This window comes from Episyrphus balteatus, chromosome 1 (genome assembly GCF_945859705.1).
Source record: "Episyrphus balteatus chromosome 1, idEpiBalt1.1, whole genome shotgun sequence".
Taxonomy (NCBI): domain Eukaryota; kingdom Metazoa; phylum Arthropoda; class Insecta; order Diptera; family Syrphidae; genus Episyrphus; species Episyrphus balteatus.
Window position 1 is genome coordinate 114,415,902 of NC_079134.1, and position 23,373 is coordinate 114,439,274.

The 23,373-nt window shown below is 29.9% G+C and overlaps 1 protein-coding gene across 2 annotated transcripts in view; it reads left to right on the forward strand.

Moving 5' to 3' along the window:
* The first annotated feature begins 4,564 nt into the window (after positions 1 to 4,564).
* The window catches only part of LOC129921153 (oxidative stress-induced growth inhibitor 1-like), a 29,920-nt gene continuing 11,111 nt past the window's right edge, over positions 4,565 to 23,373 (forward strand). Inside the window, exons 1-2 of one of the 2 annotated variants that reach the window (XM_056002848.1) lie at positions 4,565 to 4,858; positions 22,517 to 23,213. In XM_056002848.1, coding sequence (XP_055858823.1) covers positions 23,150 to 23,213 — 64 coding nt within the window. In that variant the 5' untranslated portion in view covers positions 4,565 to 4,858; positions 22,517 to 23,149. The remainder of the gene's footprint in view (positions 4,859 to 22,516; positions 23,214 to 23,373) is intronic. The other variant, XM_056002846.1, reaches the window with a different exon arrangement.

Genomic DNA, 23,373 nt, shown 5'->3' on the forward strand with positions numbered 1-23,373 from the left:
TTCATGGACTACTTGTCAAATTCTTGGGTGGTTGTTTTAATTTTTTTTGTGAAGAAAATTATATTTATTTATAAAAAGAATCAACAAAGTATTGTAAAAAATCAATAAAAGTGAATTTAAAAGATTGTGTTATTATTTTACTTACTATTTAGTATTACAAACACATGCAAAGTAAACGTCAAATCACTCCACCTGTCAGATTCGTTGTGAACAAATTCCAAAATTACACAAAAAAGGAGTAATTCACTCCCATAATTTTGGAAAACGACATAAGTGTGACCAAAAATCACGACTGAGCGCTGACTTTTTTTCGGAGATTTTTGAGACGAAACATTTTTCGGATTCATTTCTCAGTTTTATTTCTCTTTGCTTAAGTTTTTTTTTTCTTATTGTTTTGACGTTTGTTTTTTGATGTTGTATAAAAGTGCTTCTACACGAAGACGAAAAGTGCGGGACTCACATATAAGAGCAAGGGAGAAAGAAATTTCGAAAAAACGAAAAGGAAGATTTTCTACTTCTGTGCAGAAATCGTAAGGTCTGCTTCTACACGAAGACGCAAGGCGCAGAAATTATCTTCGAATTTCCTTTTGATTTTCTCTTGGGTGCAACGCGCGCTTCTACACGTAGTATTTTTTATAAAACGCAAATAAACAGACAACAATTTCTTTACACTTTTGCTAAACCCTAAAAGCTTGGTCACACCGAAGGGTATATGCGCTAGTGCCCAACTAACATTTTTGCTTCCGAGTTTCCAGCCCAAAGGGCTATTCGCACCTATAAGCTGGTATACTACCCACGATAAAAAATTATCAGTAAAAGCTGATATTAATACTTCTAAGAAACTTCTTAGGAGTATCTTATAGTGGGATTATAGGTGTGATGAGAAAATTATCTATAAGCATACTATAACGATGTTGAGAAGCGTTTAACCCTATAGAAATCCACGACAAATATCCTTAGAAGCTTCTTATCATGATAACAATTTTATTCTTGTAAAGCTTTACAGGTTTACAAAATGTAGCATCTGGAAAGGTTTATAGAAGCTTCTTCTCGATTGTTGTTTTAAGGACGCCAAAATATGTAGTGTTTTAATAAACTGCACCATTTATTGAAATTTATAGTCAGGCAAGTGCGTTATTTTTATTGATTATGTTTTTTGAAAGTGCAAATAAAATACAAATACGAATATTAATTTTGACAAAGGACCAGCTCAAGGATGTGCTGTCTCTTTTAAATGAGAAGTGTATTTGTTTATAAAAATGAACATTAAAATAAAAATTTGTATGAATTCAAAATAATTTCTCTTTTTTTCATTTTATTTTTATTTTTTTCCTCCCTCTTCTTGAATATTGAATGAACCTATTATGCTTCCTATAAGAATTCTGTGGTACGCTTATAGGATCGAATACCACTTTGGGCTACTGATGAGAAACTTTACAGTAGTCTTACAGTGTACTTCTTCGCACACTTTAACCCTATTAAGCGTTAACTACATTGGCTCAAAAAGTGAAAAAGTACAAAAGTGAAAATTTTCAAACGCATTTTTGTATAGTTTTTCGGGATGAAAAATTAAAACAAATGATGCAGAAAGCTTATTTTTTGGGCTAAAATATAATTTGTATACTCTTTATCACAAAACAGTTGCGATAGCCAGAAAAAAAAATCTTTTCACTTTTGTACTTTTTCAAAAAGTGGTGTATGTAGTTAAGCATTTAGGCTTAACTACATTCACCACTTTTTGAAAAAGTTCAAAAGTGAAAATATTTTTTTTCTCGCAAACGCAATTTTTTCTGTAAAAAAGAGTGTACAAAATGTTTTTTAAACGAAAAAATAAGCTTTTTGCATCATTTGATTTTATTTCCCAGCCCGAAAAACTATACAAAAATGCGTTTGAAAATGTTCACTTTTGTACTTTTTCACTTTTTGAGCCAATGTAGTTTTCACTGCCTGTTTGCACTAGAGCAAATGAGATGATTTCGATCAAATTTGCCAAATGAGGTTCGAAATGAGATAATTTCCCAAACAAATTTCAAATTTGAAATGAGATAATTATCATCTCATTTCAACGAAATGAGCTTGGAAATAAAGTCAAATCGCCTGAACGCACATAAAACTTCATTGTGAATAGATACAAAAAAAATTTAATGATGCAAAATTTTCTTTTGCTGTAGCTGTAGTATTAGGTAAATAAAATTTAGCAATTTTACACCTTTTCGTTGCACCTGGGCCCCATTTCACCAACTTACAAATTTGTAATTACAAGTAATTTTCACAATATTTGTGAAAAAATCGATTAATTTTGTTTCACCAGTTTCTTGCAATCACAAAATTGTACTTGTAATCTACAATTTTAAATTTGTGAAAAAAATCCATTTTCTGTTTCACCAAAACTTGTATTTTACAAGTAACAAATTTGTGAGCTTTCAAGTTTCTTGTGGGTTTCTGTTTCACCAAAAAAAAAAGTTACAAGTTTCTATTTATTTGTGAACATTTTCTACAAGAGTCAAGACGTATGTCATTTTTGTTACAAGTTTGTAAAAACCGTATTTAGAGTGATTAAAGTGTTTAAAATGGCCTTACGCCGAAGGTCATTATTATTATTTTTAGAAAAGCTATGTTATTATTATTCAGGGTTGTAAAAATGCATTTGAAATTTAAAAAAAAAATCATTTATTGCAAGTAAAAAAATTGCATTAAAAAAATTTTTATTGCAACTGAAAAATATTTGCATTAAAAAAAATATTTATTGCAAATAAATAAATTTACTTAAAAAAAAATGTTATTGCAACAGAAAAATATTTGCATTGAAATAATATTTTTATTGCAAATAAATATATTTTGCATTAAAAAAAAATTATATTACATATAAAACATTTTCTGCATTAAAAAAAATAAATGCAAAATGTGTGTATTAAATATTTTATTTTAACATTCGTCGAATCCCTTACAGTTTCGACTTTTTGGCCTTAGATAAGGTTCAATAGTATAGGTAGTTGAAATAACTAATGTAGGTATGGTCAGATACCCAAAATTGTAAGAAATTCAATTACAATTCAATACAATTTGTTTTTAGTATATTTTAATTTGCAATAAAATTTTTATTTTCAATCCAAATATTTTTCAGCTGCAATTACATTTTTTAATGCAAATTTTTTTATTTGCAATAAATATTTTTTTTTTAATGCAAATATTTTTCAGTTGCAATAAAAATTTTTTTAATGCAATTTTTTTTCATTATAAAATTTTTTTACTTGCAATAAATGATTTTTTTTAATTTCAAAAGCAATAAATATTTTTTTAAGGCAAATATTTTTCAGTTGCAATATTTTTTTTTAAATTCAATTTATTTCAGTTGCAATCAATATTTTTTTAACGCATTTTTTTTTATTTGTAATAAATATTTGTTTTCTTTTTTATTTGTAATGGAAAACAAATGCTTTAAAAATTGGTATAGCATTTGTGTTTCAAATCGAATGAAAATATTACAAAATATCTGTTGAAAAAATTTTCCTGATCGGAATAACCTACCTTTTAAGTATGTAAAAATTCGTTCTCTTTTGATCAAAGAGGCTTGTTTTTATTTCTCATATTTGTAGTTCTTCATTATTTAAATTATTTTATTAATTTTCCTCACTATTAACAATATTTTTATTTTACTTTTATAAATCTATGGATATGGATTATAAAATAATAAATATAAAAATAATCCAGCAATACAAAAATCTTAATATATATTTACAATTTTGTTTGTCATGCCAAAAAAATTTTCTTATTTGATCAAACTACTAAGATATGACAGTATTAGTAATTTGACAATTTTCCGTTTAAAATAGGTTTGCCAAATAAGAGCTCAAGTTTTAAAAATGGCAATCCTTAGTTTTCATTTGAAACCAATTTTAACCTATGTCGTTATGAGTTAAGTAACTCAACGGTCACCGCTAAGACTACAACGAGCTTTACAAGTTTGTGAGATAAACTTGTTGTTTACAAGAAAAAAATATATTTGGTGAAACGGTAATTCTACAAACTTGTGGTTTTCAAAAGTTAGTTGTAATTTTTTTTTTCGATAATCACAAATTTGTGAATTACTTATTTGTACTTTGTGAAACAGAATTCCATTCTACAAATTTGTACTTGTGATCTACAAGTTACAAATTTGTGGTTGTAACTTGTAGTTGGTGAAATAGGGCCCTGATCGTGAATACCCCTATTGAGTGAGTGATTAGTCGGTGGAATAAAATGTCAGATTATTTGTGTTTTTCTTGATTAAATTAGTTTGGATTTTCTTTTTTCATTTTGACTTCGACAGAATACTCAAAAAATAATCTAGAAAATTTTCTCTTCAACTGCGTACTGAAAAACGAAAAGCCATATAAAAATTTTTTGTAAAGAAAAATCGTCACTGGAAAAAATCGTCAAATGTAAATTTCTAAATACATTCTACAAGTTGGTGGTTGTTATTCTCACGATTCCTTATCTATGGCAGAGCTTATTGTGAATTGGTCTTATGTTTTCGGTGAAATGTCAGTATTTTTTTTTTCAGGAAAACAATTCAATAGTTTCAATAACGCGACAACAAGAAAAAAACGTGTGGTAATGTGTTTTCTGTAAAAACTTAAATGTTTAATTCCAAAAATAGCCCATTAATTGAACAATCTATTGTAATTATAATTTAAAGGCAGCCAAAACGAAACTGTCACATTTATGTATTTTCTAATTAAATTGATAATGTGCGGTTGTTGTTGCATTTTATATGATCGATAATGTTTTTTTTTTTTTGTTATGAAAAAACAAATTAAATAAAGGTGCATCTGATGAAATCCTTTTGCTGTATATTCATATTACATTATATTTTCAAGTAAGACTTTTTTCTTATAAAATTAATTGTTTTTATATTTTTCTGTTACTATTTACAAATCTGCTACTCATTTTTTGATTTTATTCTCAAAACAACCACAACACAAATCCTTCCTAGTACAATTTGTTTTTGTTTTGCATTTAAAATGAGAAACTTATTATAGGTGGTAGAAACCACCCAGCTATTTCCTAGTTTAAGCATGCGAGTGAATAATTAATAATGCAGGGGCTTTCAACATTTTATTAGTTGTGTCCGTAATCTTAAAATCCTTTAAGCCTAGTGCGTTTCTGATCGGAAACTACACATTTTTCGTCAGTCTTCACAACGACAACGAAATACTTGCGAAATCTCAGTGGAAAGTGTTTATGTATGTAGGTATGCAGAAAAGGTTTTACAAATAGAAAAACAGAATTAATCTCAGAGGCAAAATAGCAAAAAAAAAAATTGTACATGACCCTAAATTAATGAACCGTAGTGTAAACAAAATGCACAACGACATTTCCAAGTACCCCAGTCAATTTAGACTTTTGGTCGCAAATAATTCAGACAAAACTGGAAAAGATTTTAATTTACTTTGGACAATGTAGAATTTAATATTATATATAGGTATTTTTCAGGAGTTATGTATGACCCAAAAACTGAAAAAAGTGCTAAAATGTAACGGTTTTTTGGCCCTCAAAAGTTATGCGGAACTCAGAAGCCGTCGCAAACTTGTACGACTCTTCTTTGAGATTATAATCATTTCCAGCTTTGTTTGAATTATTCACGAGCACACAGGAGGGGGGAGGGGAGCAAACTCATTCTATTTCCATTTTTCGGTGTACAACATTCAAACAGACATCTACAAACAATGATTTTGAGATTATTATTATTATCAACTATACCATTCAAACGATCTTCGATAACGGTTGATCTTAGCCACGTTTTGACTCTCCTCAACGTATTAAAAGTTCTTTCAAACGATCTTGTGGTGCAAAGTAAGGAAAGGGCAATATGGAGAGTAAGTTTCGTTGTCGGGAAAAAGTCGTCTGCTTCTTGTACGATATCGCATAAATCAAGTTTTTGGAGATCTTCGGGATATAATTTTTTTATCTTTCCAAAGATTATACCACAGCTAAGCCAACCCCGGCAAATTTTTTTAATCCGGGGTAAAACTCGACAAAAATTTTTAATTTTAACGAAAAATAATTTAAGCTTAACTTCAACACATTCACTGAATGCAAAATTGTTGAAATACTGTACTGTGTACTCATATAATCAATTTAATATCTAAGTAGCTTATCAAACAAACTTGTTTATTGAAAAATATTTTTTCTTTACTTCATTAAAATTATTCAAACTGTTCACATCGATTTAGTTATTTTATTTAAATATTCTTCTGGAACAAGCTTAATTTACTACAAAAATAAATAGAGAATATGCTGGTAAGTTTTCATCTGGAAATCTTCGTTCAAGTGAAGATATCAATGAATCTAAATATGGAATCAGGAGCGATTTCTTCCAAAACTCAACTGCGTTCGATGAAGGATGGTTTGAGCGAAGTGCTTGGCGTTTTTAACTATTCTTGGTGTTTGCAGTTCTTCTTCAACTTCTTCAGCCACCACTTTAGAATCAGTCATGAGTTCTCTACTCCTGAGTCCTTTGCCATATTAATAATTGTATGAATATGCTTGGTGCATGCAAGGAGGTCTAATTTTTGCAAAATATTCACAACTGGTTCCAGAAAAGTTGAATATTTTGCTATGAGGGCTAGGAATATAAAAAGTAATATGGAAGTTATCTAAACAAAAAAGTTTTTTTATTACATATGTAGGTAATTTTTTCATATTATTTAATTTTTGTATCCTTTCAGGTCTCAGAACTGAATTTTTAATTTTCGCAGTATTGATTGCTCTTTTTTGAAGACATCATGTATACTTGGTTTTGCTTTTGTCCTCATTGACCGTTAAACCCATTTTTGCCACTTATGCTTCGATGCTCACAAAAGTGTCTCTGACATTACTCTGTCTTTTTTCATTTCTGTCAATAGAGTTTTGAAAGATGGTACTTCTGGTATTGACGTTAGAGTTCTGTATTTGTTAAAGGAGTCGCATTCTCATAAAGTAATACATCATACAAGACCAATTCTAATTTGTTAAAAGAATATAATAAAAGGAGAACATAATGTAAAACACAAAAGTGTATGTAAACTTATTAAGCCTCAATAAAGATATTCATTCATTTATTCAGCGATGCAAAAACTAAACATAGCTCGTCTCAATAGATACTGTCTCGAATTCGATGAACATGTGGTGGTTATCGATTTGATGTTCCATATTTGCTTATTTGCGATATGTTTAAGGACACTTTCACATATGTAACCGCAAAGAAGCAGACGCATTTAAATTTCTAAAACCTGAAATGCAAAGTTTTCTGCTCCAACCCAGAAAGACGATGGCCGGTTTCAAACCCCTCTTTGTGTGGCGAGGTCGTAATTCTTCAAGGCTGCCTGTGTAAAGTATGTAATATAAGAAAATAAATATTAAACATTAAACTTAAAAGATGCAAGTGAAAACAATTGTCCTTGAATAAATATAATAAAAAAAAAAATAATACATTCCCATTAAGTTTTGTAGTCAAGGGTTTTTTAAAATAGAAAAATTAGTCACAAATTCTTTTGATAACATACCGGCCTTGCTTCTAATACGCCATCAACAACGTTCTGAATATATCATTAGAAATACACCATCACATTTTCTGCTAGATCGTATTGTTCTCAAGTATTTAGGTTGTCTACCATGTGGGTGTTTGTCTCATCGTCATCCAGTAATTCTACCATTTATCTTTATGGCATCTAGCCAATTTGTTTCGACGACCGACGAAGAAATGAATGAACTGCAGTAATTAATTGAAAATTATTGGTCATACAGATACGATGAAAGGTGTTTTGAATGATCTGTTAACGACAGATGTCGAAAAGTTAAGCATAAAATTATATTATTTTGGAAATAAGAAAAAAGTCAAATTCCGATAAAAGAGGTGTGAGTTTATTAGAAAGTTCAAATACAAGAATATTTTAATTTTGCTTAATTTTTTTAAAATTCGTTCATTGTTTATAATCATAATAATTAAACAGAGCGCGCATTGCGCAAATATATTGTCTTCAATAGTAAATAATTGAATTAAAATATTTTAATTAAAACGAAGTCAATTATTTTCTTTTCAAAGAAAACATACAAATTCAAACAATGATATACACTTCGCGTCACTTGAATAGAAACAACATTATTTCTTTAGAAAATAGCGATTGGCGCTTTGGTGAGGTAACTAAGTAGATTTTTGGTTTTGCATTTTCAAAGAGGAACTTTAAACAAACAATGTTGTAAAAACAAAAAACCCAAAACAGAAACCGTATGGCTTCTAGTTGCGTTTTTCGCATTACCTCACAAAAAACAGTGTTTTTTTTTGCGTCACTTGAATAGAAACAAGCTCTTAAATTAGATAAAAATGATGAAAAATCATGGAAAACACTAATTATAGTAAAGCAATATTAAGCTTTGACATTATTTGCACATTATAACCAATTATGGGCTACGAGCTACCAATAGGCACTACAGAAAATGCATAAATAGCAGCTAACATTGGAAATGCACCTGCGCTATGCAAAATCGAGAAAGATATTGGAAAATTTGCCAAATTTGGATGAGATAATTTTTAAAATATCGTAAACTAGTGATCAAATCAAAAAATAAGACAGGTGAGACCCAAGTCACGAGCAGAGAAAAAAATAATTAAAAAACTAGCTGCAATTTTCTTCTCTTTGCCGCTAAAATCGGTCAAAAACGTGGTGTTAGTGCGATGGAAACGTGTTGGTTTGTTCCATCCTGGAAGTTATAAAAGGTGCATAACATTAAAAAAGCCTCAAAATGCAAAATAACAACATTTTAAGTTCTACTAAGATTACAAAAAAGTTAACTATTTTATAGTTGCATTCGAACTGAAAAGTAGTGAGGTAAAGAGTGGTTTTTTAAAGGAAAACATACCAACTCAGATGGACCACGTTAATATTAGCCCTATTTCATTGGTTTATAAAAGAATAACCTTTATCGCATCGCCAATAAAGGGCACTAAAATGTGTTATAGTAATACGCTTTGTTTTTATGATGTGCAATAGCAAAATTGAAGCTTCACGCTTCAAAAACAGATGCTAACTTTTACAAAGAAATAATGGTAGAAGCTCTTGGCAAGTTTAGGAACGTGGAAGAACAACCGTCTTAGAGATTGCACAAGGATAGTTCAAGAAAAAACAACGCAATAAAAACAAAACAGATGCATTCCGGATAAAAACGAAAGTTTATTTCACTTATTCAATCCTTAAATTGTAGAAAATGTCATTTTCTTAATTTGTAAGAAGTTACCAAACACTTTTATCACTTTCTCCAATTAGATCCACGATTGTGTACAGTAGAAGTGCATTTTCAATGTTAAATTCTATTTATGCATTTTCTGTGGTGCCTATTGGTAGCTCGTAGCCCATAATTGGTTATAATGTGCAAATAATGTCAAAGCTTAATATTGCTTTGCTATAATTAGTGTTTTCCATGATTTTTCATCATTTTTATCTAATTTAAGAGCTTGTTTCTATTCAAGTGACGCAAAAAAAACACTGTTTTTTGTGAGGTAATGCGAAAAAACGCAACTAGAAGCCATACGGTTTCTGTTTTGGGTTTTTTGTTTTTACAACATTGTTTGTTTAAAGTTCCTCTTTGAAAATGCAAAACCAAAAATCTACTTAGTTACCTCACCAAAGCGCCAATCGCTATTTTGTAAAGAAAAAATGTTGTTTCTATTCAAGTGACGCGAAGTGTATAAAATTATTTCACAGTCTAAGTAAATTGTATAAATGCTATTTGTAAATTTGTAGTTAATTATTCTCATGTTTATTTGATAATTAAAATAGAAATACTTATGAATGTGGTGAAAAATAAAATGGTACTGAAATGTCATGTCTTCCCAAATAGCAGTCGTAAGTAAGCTTTCAAAATTGAACTAAATTTTTACAGAAAAATATACAAATATTTAGTCTTAAATAATTAATATGTTTATTTACAGTTTTAAGAAATCACCCGACTGTGTAATAATGTGGGTTGTTTTTGTTTTTTTTTTTCGAATTTCAAATCGTAATAGCGCGGAAAAGTTGCGAATGGTGAAGACTAAGAAGGCGTTTAAATAATCAAAATCGGTTAATATCTTCTGCCCGCGCATCGGCTCTAAAGCTCGAAAAATTTAAAAAAATGGTATTTTTACAAAAAAAAATTAAAGCTTTAGACAACCCTTTTTATGCTATTTCTTGGAATTTTTGTTTAAGTTAGCACAGCATGAATAAACCTACATACTGAGAATTTTAACATTCTAAGGGTATTGTTTAAATTCAGAAAATTAATTATTTTTTCTTCGTTATTATATCAGCCTGGCCACGGGCTGTGAGTTTTATAAATTTCGGTAAACACCGACCAAAACTAGGCGTCTTAGTAAGGGTACGACAGATCTAAATGATGAGCCCACTGTTGAGTCCAATTTAATTTAATTTACTCAGCAGCATTTCATGACTTAATTCATCAAATGTTTTGCGGAAATCTGTGAAGATGCAATCTACTTGGGAATGTTTTTCGAATGAATCTAAACAAAAAGTAGAGAACTGTAGTAAATAAGTAACGGTAGATTTTTTCTTCACAATACCATGTTGATTTTCACATATGTATAACAAAAAAACAATTAAAAGAAATTATATCACACACAAGAGACTCAAACAGTTTAGAAATTACAGAAAGTTTCACTATAAGACGACACTTTGTTATTAAATTCATAGGGCCGTTTTATGGACTGATATAAGGTATGAATATTTCCAAAAAGAAATTTAGTTACGTTGAAGAAGAAAATTAATTGCATTGCAATGTATGAATTCTAGTGTGTTTGGAGGGATAAAACAAGTGCTTGCTACAAGAAAATCCTTAAAGGCACTTTAAAACTATCGACAATCATGTTAGTCATTATCTCTGGTAGATGACTAAAAGAATTTTTAAAATCCATACTAGCTGGATAACCCTCAGATTTACGTTTATTATTAACGCACCTCCAAAATATAAGGGTGTTCATTTTAAGCTCGGATTCAGCTTTTGAAATAAATTCAAAGTACAGAGAAAGTACGAATAGGTCAAAATAAAATTACAGTTCTTGGTAAACTCTAAGTGTCTTATTACCTCTCCAAACTCAAATCATGGCGGTTTACTATTTAAAGATTTAAATTCGCGCAGTGGCATAGTATCCAAAAATACAATCAAATAAAGTTTCATAAAGTCGTAAAATCATTTTATCTTTACTGAAATTTTATCTCTAGCAGTTAATTAAATAGCTGAGTAAAATTTAATTTTTTGAAAACAAACTCATTTATGTTTTTTTACAAAAATTAAGAACATTGCGTGCACATAAATTTAAACTTAAATTTAATCGTGGCGATCTTCGTGACCAAGCTTTGAATCGCTTGGAATAAGGGCGACACCAGCATTCCTAACACCAGGGAAGTAGATAAGATCTCTTATTTTTCCTATAAAAGATGTTCTTACTTCAATCAATAAACTACCGCCAACAGTAGCTGAATCATTAAGATTAAGTATGTAGTGATCACGTCGAAAAAACTTGATAGGTGGTATCAAATAACTCAGTGTAAATAAAAGACGAGTTCAACCATGTCTCAGTTAGCACGATAACGTCATGAGGGAATTTATTTATATTTCTATAAACCTTGACATTTTGGTAGTAAATTAGTACTTGTTGCAGCTGCTTCGACGAGGATTTCACATTGTCAGTTGTGGTGGAAAATTTTTGTTCTGCGTCTTTTTGGTTCTGTTTACTAATTCAGTGTGCGTGAGTTTCACAATGTATATATTCGTCTACTGGTACAGAAACTTCAATAAAAGAATTTGTGCTGTTTTAAGCGAATTTCACGAAATTTTCTCGATCGAACAATATCAAAAGTGAAGTTAAGACTGCCGCCCCTAAGATTTCCCGAATTGAGGCCTTCAGATTTTCTTTTATAGTTGACAACAAAACTACTTATGAAAAGAAAATTACTTATTACATCAGAAGTCTGCGAAATTCTTAATATCACAATAGGCCCATCAGAGGCCGCAGTGATAAGGTGAATTATTCACACCTCTCACCCTAATCTTAATCTGCGAAATGCTTATGCAAAATGTGCCAAAGAGACCCATTTGCACCATCGCTAAATGTTCATACATAACAATCAAGATATTAAGTATTTTATTTTTTACTTGCGATAAACATATTATGTAGGTTGTATTTGTATATCAACTTATGCAAACAAAAAAGTTAAGATTGCAATAAAACAGATAGAGAAAGCAATAGAATTGGGCCCCACAAGTCCGCCTGTCTGCCTGTGAGTGTGTTTTCGTGTATGTATAAGGGACTACAGCCTGAACAGTATGTAGTGCTTTTTTAGAGACTAATACTTTGGACCAAAAATAGCTAAATAATCCATTTTTGAAAAAGTTTAATTTTCTTGAAAATGTCTCCAAAGATTTTGTTTTAAAATTTAAATGTTAATTTTTAGATAAATACTTATGAAAAATTTTCGAAAGTCAATACCTACAGACTTACATACATGCTTTTTATAGCTATAAATGGACATAATTCGTTTAATACAATCGGCTACCGAACGGGCTTCAGATCAAGTAAAACACATATATTTTTGCTCCAACGTGTGATGGCAAAGGAATACTTGTTACATTTATATTGCACTTTCAAGTAAAAACAAAACAAAAATTAAGAACTATAATTGATCTCGAGAACGACTTTTCACACAAAAAATTTGCAAGGATGTTTCTTATTGGAAATATAATTATCTTTATTTCTCTTGTACATCATTTTCCTATAGGAGTTATACTTTCAGAGTTGTAAGAGCAACTCTCGGATTAAATTCCTCTTAAATACTGCTTCAAAATTTAACTGACGTCACGTTTTAGATTTTTCCCCATTCACTGAACTATAAAAGCATCAACAAACAACGAAAAGAACCCGTGTATTAAAGTAAATATTTTTTTTATAGAACTGTGATTGTCTCTGATTAACTGTTTTGGACTAGCAACTCAGAAATTAATACAGCGAAAATGTTTTGTTCTTAGTCTTAAATAAAATTCACTGGAAGAGCTCTATAAAAAAGTATTTATCAAATTATTAATGTTTGTATAATTAGATAAATATGGTTTGCAAAACGAGCTCGTTTTTAACTGCTATCGTCATATTGGATGATTTGAAACCATTATGTAAACAAATAAAACTTAAGTATGTAGGAACATTTATATCTATTACGCAAGTGTTTTTTAATTGAAACAAGCTGAAAAAGTACCTTCGAACTTGAAGTTTCTGTGTGTACTCGTAAATATAAATGCGTTTTTGATCTAAATCGCAATCAATATTAAGGTTTCTGTCTTTATCGCTACTAATGATCCAAAGTAAATACAAATGTACAAAAATAAACTTCAAACAATTATATTTGGTTTTACAACCATAATAATTATTCCTTTGATGTTTATTTATTCGTAACAACACATAATTATAAACTGAATAAATTTTGAAAATAAAATATACAAGTCGGCAAAATTTACTCGAATTTTACTTCCTCTTATTAATTAAAATTAAGAATAACCAAGAGGTACAAACTTAGTAAAATTTGTTTTACCTATCAAGTGTGGGAGTAATTTTATGATAGTAAAAATATGTATACTAACACATGAAAACTGTACACATTCAAAACAATTAAATAAATATTTGATTTTGTTTAAGAATGGAATGCACGTGCGTTGCATTTTATAAAATAATTTTTATATAAATTAAAACGAAATATAATTTCAAAGCCTGAAATATGTTTGATTTAGTTAAGTGTTTTTTTTTTTTTTTAATTTTATTTCTCCATAATGCAGAATACATTTGTAGGTATACAGTCTGTCACAAAAGTAAGTATAAAAATCTAACTTTGCTTTGCCATCAAGGACAATAAAAAAATCAAACAGATTTCCTTAGTGAAAATTGCAAAACGTGGAAACTTGTTGTCAGTCTAGAGAAGTCGAATGTTATGGTTTTCCGAAATGGTAGTAAAGAGCAAGTGGACACGAGCGTTGGACAATAATGAGAGAATCAAAGTCGTTAACGGTGGTAAACGTTAAGGCGTTTACCACCTAATGTACCAAATTACATGCTTATGTTAGAAACCGGTATCTCTCCACTTCTTACGAAAACTTTTAAATTGCAAGTCGACTACACAGTGATGTCCTTGAAATGGTTGATGAACGTCTCTCAAAAAAAGCAGCATTTTTAACTATAAAGAGCAAATCTAGTTGGTGTAGAAACTTGAGGGGGGAAATCCCTCTGGACGACAGCTTTTTCGATAATTTTTTTTGGAAAACTGAAAGCATTTATTGAATTTTGGGAAAGTATGTTATATTGTTGACATTATGAAGTATTGATACAATTTTTTTTGAAGTACAAAAAAAACAACAAAATGGCGCTTCTACAGCTCTTTAAAGTTGACGCTTCGAGTTTGCGCCGTGCAGTGCCCAGGTCCAGAAAATTATTTATAATCAAAAAAGAAATTTTTTTTCCAGTAAAATATATTTATACGCATTGCATGAACCTAAATTTAGTAAAAAAAGTGTAAAATAAAAATTAGATAGCAAAAAAACGAAAAAAACACAATGTTTTTTTATAAACAAATTGTTAAAAAAAATATTTATTGTAAAAATTTTATTGAACTTTAAGGTTCATGCAATGGCCAATTAATTAAGCCTGGTACGCTGCTCGCGCTAAATTTTGATTCCCATACAAATTATCGAAAAATTTTATCTGAGCTAAAATGGAGCCCATACAAATTATCGATAACTTGTATGGGAATTTTATCTCGGCTAAAATTTAGCGCGAACAGCGTACCAGGGTTTAAAGAGTAATTTGCAATTTATTTCAAGTCGACAGCTTCATTAGTTTTTGAGTAACGTTGCACGGCGCGGAAAAAAACGCGTTTCGAGGAAAAAGCGTTTAAAGTTTTCTTTTTCGTATTGTGGTAGTTTCGGTGGGCATGGGTTTCGAGACTATCTTTTGAGGCTCCATTTAAGGCTTAGACCACTGAAAATAGTTTCTTCGGTTGATAAATGAATTTATTAGGCAAAAAAAAAATTAATGCAAAAATAAAAAATTCCACAGGGATTTCCTCCCTTGACAGAGCTAGCTGATGAACGGAGTGGGTAATTAAGCTGGAAAGACATCCTTTTATCAACTGATTTCTGTTATACAAATAATTTAGACTGAAGTGCATAACTGAAGCAGAAGAATCTATCTACAGAATGGTTAACAGCAACGATTTTATGGGGACATTTTCGTTAAAATCATTTAAGTCCAACCAATCCTTTATCTGAAAAATTAGAAAAACTTTAATTTCCCAACAACTGTTTTCTTGTTTTTCCTACAAAGTATTTAACATTTTAGATACAAAAATCAGAGAATGTGCAAATACGGGACAATACGGGACAGATTACAAAATACTGGACACTTATACGTCCCGGGTTTCTTGAATAAAAACACGGGACGAGCTATAGAAATACGGCACAGTCCCGGACCGGGGCAGATGGTCCCCGTACTCATACCATAGAAGGTTAGGTAATAGGTTGTACCGGGTGATAACTCGACAAGCTGCATTATCTCACTCGGAACTCATTGGATCCAATGTTCTCCCCAGGGTTTGGTTTGTGAAGGATTTGGATGAATGACGAAAGAAGTGAAATTTGAATACATTTCATGATGTTTGTTAGTGACAAGGACGAGACGTTATCTAACTAGTCATAGCAGAATTCTCCGAGAGCTTTTTTTGCTCGTTCTAGCTATGAGTTCCATGCATGGGAAGTCTGTTAGCGCTACTGGGTTTAAACCAGTATACGGAAAAATATAGTCTGGATGTTAATGTCAGTGAAGTTCATAATCATTTTGTGACGTAATGTCCCCTAAAAAGTACCAATTCGTTTTAACGTTCTTGGTAAAATAAGGTTGAGACTGTATACTTACTTTTGTGACATACTGACATCATGAATATGTTCAAAAATGCCTGTTTTTTATAATATGAAAACTCTGATTTTTAATTTGAAAAAAATAAGTCATACGATTGCAGATTTTTTATTAGTTTCGTCATGAATTGTGTAAATTTTCAAAATTATCCTAAAACCGTTTCAAAAAATATATTACATTTCAACATATTTTTATAATTTACGGAAACATATTTCAATTTTACAGATGTGTACCGTCCGTCTTGAAACCGATTTTTTGGAGGACTTTTAATACGTTGTATAGAGGGTGAAATTCTGCGTCGACACCAATCTGAAAATTCAAGTAGTTAATTATTCTCAGAGTTTGGCAATGTTTTTACTATTATTTTCGCTCTACATATCCAAATATTTCCCAAGCGTCTCAGATTCTTTCACTATTTTCATTGCCATCTATATTCTGTTGTTATTGCATGGGTACATAGATCGTGTACTCATAAATTTTATGACAAAACCTTGTCGCAAAACTAAAAAAGTGAAATTGAAATTATATGCTCTGCTCATCTTTCAATTTACACTTCGAATGGCAGCGTGTTCGCATAGGGGGGGTTAGAACTATTCCATTGGTTTGTTGCCAAATTTTACAGAATGTAATGTCGCGACAGGATTTTTATTAGAGGTTCATGTACATATATAAAAATGTATAATATTTATATATTTAAAAATACTGTATGTCAAGTCTTGCATTTGTAAACAAAAATCGAACATTAGATTTTGATGAAAAATATAATTACAACGGCAAAGAGAACGAACAAAGTGATGGGTTCCGCAATTTGTAGTCTGTGTGTCTGTATCGTATACCTCAGCAAATGCAATAAGAAACTATATGACAAATGTTTTGAAGTGGTGCAAGTGGTTGAAAAAAAAAAAAAAAAAAAAAACAATATCAGCGAAAAATGGGTGGTTTTATTTATAGTTATTAAGTTGTAAACATTTTATTTTGTCACAATATGATATAAAAAAAAAATTATAGAAAATAAAATGATCTACAAAGGCGGCTCTGCAAGCTAGTTCAAATCCAAACAAAAGCGAATTAAAGTTCGCCCATCCTTAGTGGTGGGTGGAAATTTAAGGAAATCTTCCACTTAGCAGGGGGTCTATTACGTAATACGAAACGAGCGGCAAGTCAACGATACTGAAGTAAACGATAGTCACGACAAAGAGCGATTATGTAAAACGATAAAGTCGTTTGTCCAAACTCAACCCAAAACATATTTTTTTGAGGCTCATATCCATTCTACCAGCATACGCAATAATATTTTGGCAGCTAAACGAAAACGAAAGTCAAAGGATAGGTAAATGGCAGTGGTAAAGATTAACGAGCATCGTTGAAGTAAAACGATTATCTATTACTATAGTAGATAGATAGTAGTCGCATTTCAACGAGAACGAAGTAGTTTCAACGATTATCGTTTTACAAAATAGGGCCCCAGTGTTTTTCTGTATAAAACTTAGTATGCAGATCGAGATAAATTTTAGTCCCATACAAATTATTGAACAAATTTAGGCTTGCTAAAATGTATCCCATACAAATTATCGATAACTTGAATGAGAGCTTTAGCCTGGCTAAAATTTAGCTCGATCTACGTATCAGGCTTAAGGGTTGAAACGTCAGTTTTGTCATCATTTTCGTTAGCATACCTCAAATCCAAATCCCCACTGATTTCAATAGTTTTTTTATGACCAGAACGGATTGGGATTTGGATACGAATATCTTCTAAACGGTTAAAACAATCGATTTAAAACCGGGGTACTGTTTTGTAGAACGTTTGAAATCCTACAAGAAAACATCTTGCTAATTTAATAATAATAATGACTTCTCAGTGAATTAGAAAATTTTGAAAAAGTAAAAAATGTCTTAATAAATTTTTTTAACTTTGAACTCGAATATCTTTGGAAACGTTATATTATTGAAAAAAGTATATAAAATCTTTTTGTCTTGCCCGTTTCATTATTAAATATATTTTTTCCATTCTCAAACTTTGGACCTTGAATATCTTTTAAACGTTTATAAAGAAGAAGAAAAAACGTAAACAAAGGATAATTTTCATTATTTTTTGTTTAAATTTCAATTCAATTTGAAAATTTAAATGATCTGTAGTAGTCCAAAATGCTTTCCGCCCAGGCACAACTGTTGGACTCATCAGTTAGATGCAGTTGTACCCTTCTAAGACGTAAAAATTGGTCGATCAAACAAATTTTGTCAATTTTATTTTTTTAATTTTTATACAACAAGTACAAAAACGGTCTTGCCCCCACTTCCATTACATAAAAACCGGTTCTATTTCCCTATAACGAAGTCAAGTAAAAATAAGATTCACGGCTGAGTCGAATTTACTTAGATAACCATTGGAAATTATTAACAAAAAGAAAAAAAAAATCATATTTTTTTTAGTTTTTCGTAACACTTTTTAGAAAATTTGAATTAATTTTGTTCTTAAAAACGATAAGAAATATCTGTCTGTAAAATTTGAAAAAAATAGTTCAGTCTTTGACAAAACATACGAGATTAATCAAAAAATATCACTAAGACCATTAGGCTCAGCAAATTTAATCGAAATCGTTAGAGCCGTTTTCGAGAAAATTGTAATATTCGTTAAAACTCGGTTCTTAGAAAAACAAATTTATTTTAAAAATAATTCTTGTAATATTGCTCCCTACAGGTTATACATTGACGTTTTTCTTATAATAAAAACACCTTTCAAGTTATTTAACAAAACTCACTTATGTACACTAGTGTGGACCAAAAAAATATTTTTTTTCGATTTTCGGTCGGGCCACCCCCTAAATTTGTTCCACTTATCTATAACATTAACGTTGTGAAATTTCAATTCGCTATCTTAACTTTATTTGAAAATTTTATTTTTCCCATACAAGCGTGGACCACTCTAATGTACACACATACATCTTTAATTCAAACCACCATAGAACTTTTCCTGCTCGACACATTTTATTAAGGCATCTTAAAAAGCTGCCTGTGTCAAATAGAATACATTTTTTTGCAAGTTTCACAAACCTCTATCAAAATAAAGTTACTTTTTGGTTCGAATTCTATTAAGACAATTTTTTTTAAATCTCAATACATTTGTGCTTCTCCTTAACGTACCTACATAGTACATTCAACATTCCTGATGAAGTGCGTCTGTTTGGGCGAAACGTCGTCGCCAAGTGACAAATACGTAGGTGTGTTATGTACCTTATCTTATATTTATTGTTTGGTAAGAACGGGTATACGAAAATTAATTTTTAATACAAAATATGTACCTAGTTGATTTTTTATTAAAAAAAAAAAACAAAAACAAATGTTGTTCAAGGGACATTAAAATTGTTAATAACTTCACATATTTGATTAATAGCATTAGATTGTTCCTTTGTTGAGAGTTAATGAATCACTTATATAAAAAAAACATTATTTAATAAAAACAATTCTACTGCCAGATACAAACTGGTTTACGAAGCATTTCAACGTTTGGTTTTTTTTATATTTATTTTATTCATTAAAAAAAATCCCCGAGAACGGCATCTGGTCAATGAGCTGTAGCGGAAGTCAATGTTGAATCTCCTATTAGATTAATGTTTTCAAAATACGTAAATATTTTTTCAAATTGTCAATCTTTGTTAGCCTAAAGTTTCTTTCACATGAGCAGAATTATTTTAAATTTTTGGAGGAAGTGAATAATGATTCATTTTTAAATTTTGAAAAAATCCACATTCACAAACACTTAATGTTACTTTATTGTCGTTCTTCAATTAAAAATGAGTAAAATATAAAAAAAAGTTTAAACACACAGTAAATGGTAAGTGGTTAGAATGAAGGGAATCCCAACTTTTTGGAGAAAATCTTGACTTAGTCACTTTGAGGCTCATCCACTAAGCATATACAGTGTGTCACAAAAGTAATGCTCCAAATGAAATATGCTGAAAGGCCAACTTAAAAGCTCCAGAATTAAGTAACTTTTATTCTTCTTTAAACTAGTACTTTGTTTCACCTATCCATTTATTGATTTTTGTTTTTTTGTACATTTTTTTCACTTTAACACAGATCAATAGTTAGGAACAATAATAATTTATGATTTAAAAAAAATAATATTGTTATTTAATGATAAAAAAAAATACCCCGTTATTCTATAAATACATATATAAATAAATTTCAATTTTACACCTTATGGTTTCACAGGTTCTGAATCGCGTTAACATTTTTACTTGCTCTATAGGGCAAGTATTGGTTTCGTGTCGAAAAAAAAAATTGAGGTCTTAATCAAAACCAACATTACGATGATGGAGAATTCCGAAGAAGTGGGTCTCGCAATTCCGTCCGTCCGTCTGTGCATCCATCTCTACACATTTCCACAGCATAAACGGGTGGACGGATTTTCTTCAAATTTGGTACAGATGATTTTTATAGAATTCTGAAAGTTGTTTTTTTTTTTTGTTTTTTTTATATCTCGTTTAGAACGTATACCTCCCATACAAAAAAATACGATATTGCGAATTTCTCGAAAACGGCTCTAACGATTTTGATTAAACTTTGTATACGTAATATTTAAAGCAGTGGCAATAAAACTGCATCTTTATTTTTTCTCAAAAAGTCAAATAACAAAAATAATTTTTTTCATTTCACAAAATTTTGCCCTAAATGTCGGCTCTTCCCCAATATCATTTTTTTTTAATTTAGGCCAGCTTTTAAAATCTACGAGACTAACATAAAAGTGTTTTGAACTGCAAGAGCAAGTACGTGCGACCCCAGTCGTGCATTTTTTTTTTTTTTAATAAATAAAAAGAAAAAATTAACAAATTTAATATTCAAGTTATGTAACGTTTTAAGCTTTATATTTGTTTTGATAAAATAAAATAAATTATTTTTATTTAATTATTTATTTATTTTAAGTTTTAATTTTAAATTTTACAACTTTTTATTTTAATTTTGTAACGACGACGCGTTTCGGAGCTGCTACTCCATCTTCAGGTCGAATACTTTTATTGTTTAGTGTTGTTGTTTGTCATCATTTGACCTAAGCTTTTTTGATCTTCTGTATTCGACCTGAAGATGAAGTAGCAGCTCCGAAATGCGTTGCCGTTACAAAATTAAAATAAAAAGTTGTAAAATTAAAAATTAAAATAAATAAGTAATTAAATAAAAATTATTGTGTAATTAATTATTTTATTTTATTAAAACAAATAAAAAGTATACATAATACAACTTGGAGACAAAAACCAAAATCATGCATAACGTTTAACAAGTCTCTAGGATTTTGAAAAGTTTCAATTTTCAATATTGCTTCTAAAATTAAACTACCAAAACTCGACTTTCAAATTGCTTTGCATTTTACCTTAAGCACAACATATTATCTTAAGATAATAAAAGCCGTTTTGGAAGAAAGAGGAAATTTATTTGTATAAAGAATAAAATAAAAATCCTGCTTAAATTAAAAAAAAATGCGTCTTTGAAACTGTTCTAACTGGGTGAAACACATTTTGGACTAAGGGTCATACATAAATTCTTCCACAAAACTTAAATAAATAAATTAAGAATTAATTTTCATTATTTTTACTTTTCTTTCTTAAAAAATATAATGCAGATAACAATTTAAAAAAAACTGCTACACAAATTTTATTGAAAAAAAATGTTACTGTATTAAAATTTACTTCGAGAAAATAATTAATTTTATCACTATAATAAATTTAAAAAAAAAAAAAAATGTTTTTGACATTCTGACATTTATCTTAAAGGTTTTATCTACAAAACTTCGTATAAATGATCCAAGCTATTAAAAAATCTTTACATGCGAAAAACCGATACCGAAACGATATTTTTTGTATTAAAATCGTTATAGCCTTTTTTTTAAATTGCCATACATACTGTCATTTGAACCTAAAAGTAGTTCTCAAGAATTCAGAAATGACGCTATACAAACCGAGTGTCAATTTGAGCTGTTGCTCCTTATAGATACAGACTCGCAGACAGAATTTTGGGACTTTTTTCGCATTCTCGGTTTTTATTTTTTTTTTTTTCGAAAGCATAAAATAAATAAAAATAAAAAAAAACTACTCTTTCAACAAAAATGTTTACCTACCGCTGCAAACCATGCCATGTTAAAGCATGAAAATAGACTCAACAAAGTTAGGTTAAAGTCACTAATGGTCCAATGGGCCTTCATTTTACTTCATTTAAATTAACTATCCGTACCTATAAAACAACAATACTAGTGCTGACCACTTTCATTGCCATTTGTAAATTGCACATATTTCTTAATTTTTTCACATCTGTGCTGTAAAATAGCGTGATTATACTTTTCTACTTATCTAAATATAAACATTAGCGCCATAAAACTACAACCACCAATCTAACCATAAACAATCACACTTCCCCATTTTGCTAAGAGTCCAACAAGGGACGGGTGGAAGTGTATCTTATTTCACAACTTATCTTTTGACGTCGTTCAATTTATTTTTTTTGCTTCAATATTATTTTTTTTTATATAAATTTTAAGATTTGTCATTATTTGTATACTTTCAGGTAAAATTACAATAACTTGCACGATCGCGTTTGACAGCCTTATCTTATTCCTTTGAAGAGATTTTAAATTTAAGTTCTTATTCAAACAAACAAAAAAAAACAGAGAGTACTTAAGTAAAAGAGACCAGAAGCACAAACATTCAAGAGCACAACGTCAGACATCCACTTGAGTTTGCAGCTTTCTAACACTGCTACCGCTAGCTAACCCAAGACAAAATAAAACAGTGTCGATAGAAACGTTCTCAGAGCAGCAATCGATATTGAACAAATGCTAACGCTGCTTCCGATAAAATCTTGCCACTGCCAACAAAAATGTATAAATGAAAAAACAACCATACCACGAGCTCAGTTTTCTAAGAATTGTTGTAACGTTCAGACGTCTTTGTCAGTTTGTCGCGTTACCGGTTCGGAATGCGATCAACTTGAATAAAACCATTGATGAATATATTGCGTATAATATTGAATTTGCAAAACTCTATCCCATCATTTATAAAGAAAGCCGGCTATAATAGATGAAAGAAGCTGTAAAGTTGATGTGTGTCGTTTGTCTAACGTGTCATATATACATACTTAAGTATATTGAATACAAATTTAAAGCTCAAGAATTAAACAAAATTGGCGATAAAATACAAAATGAAAGATATTAGCGTTCGCAATATTCCCAGTGATACTATTTACAAAGATGTTGTAATTATAGGTAAGTTTTTTTTTTTTTAATTCTATTACAAAGATATTTGAATTTTTGCATTAGCATCAATAAAAAGTTTGTAGTTTCAATATCACAAAAACTTTTACATTGTAAGACTGTTCTGTTTTTTTTTTGTTGTTTTTGTTTTGGGATCGTTTAACACGTCTGT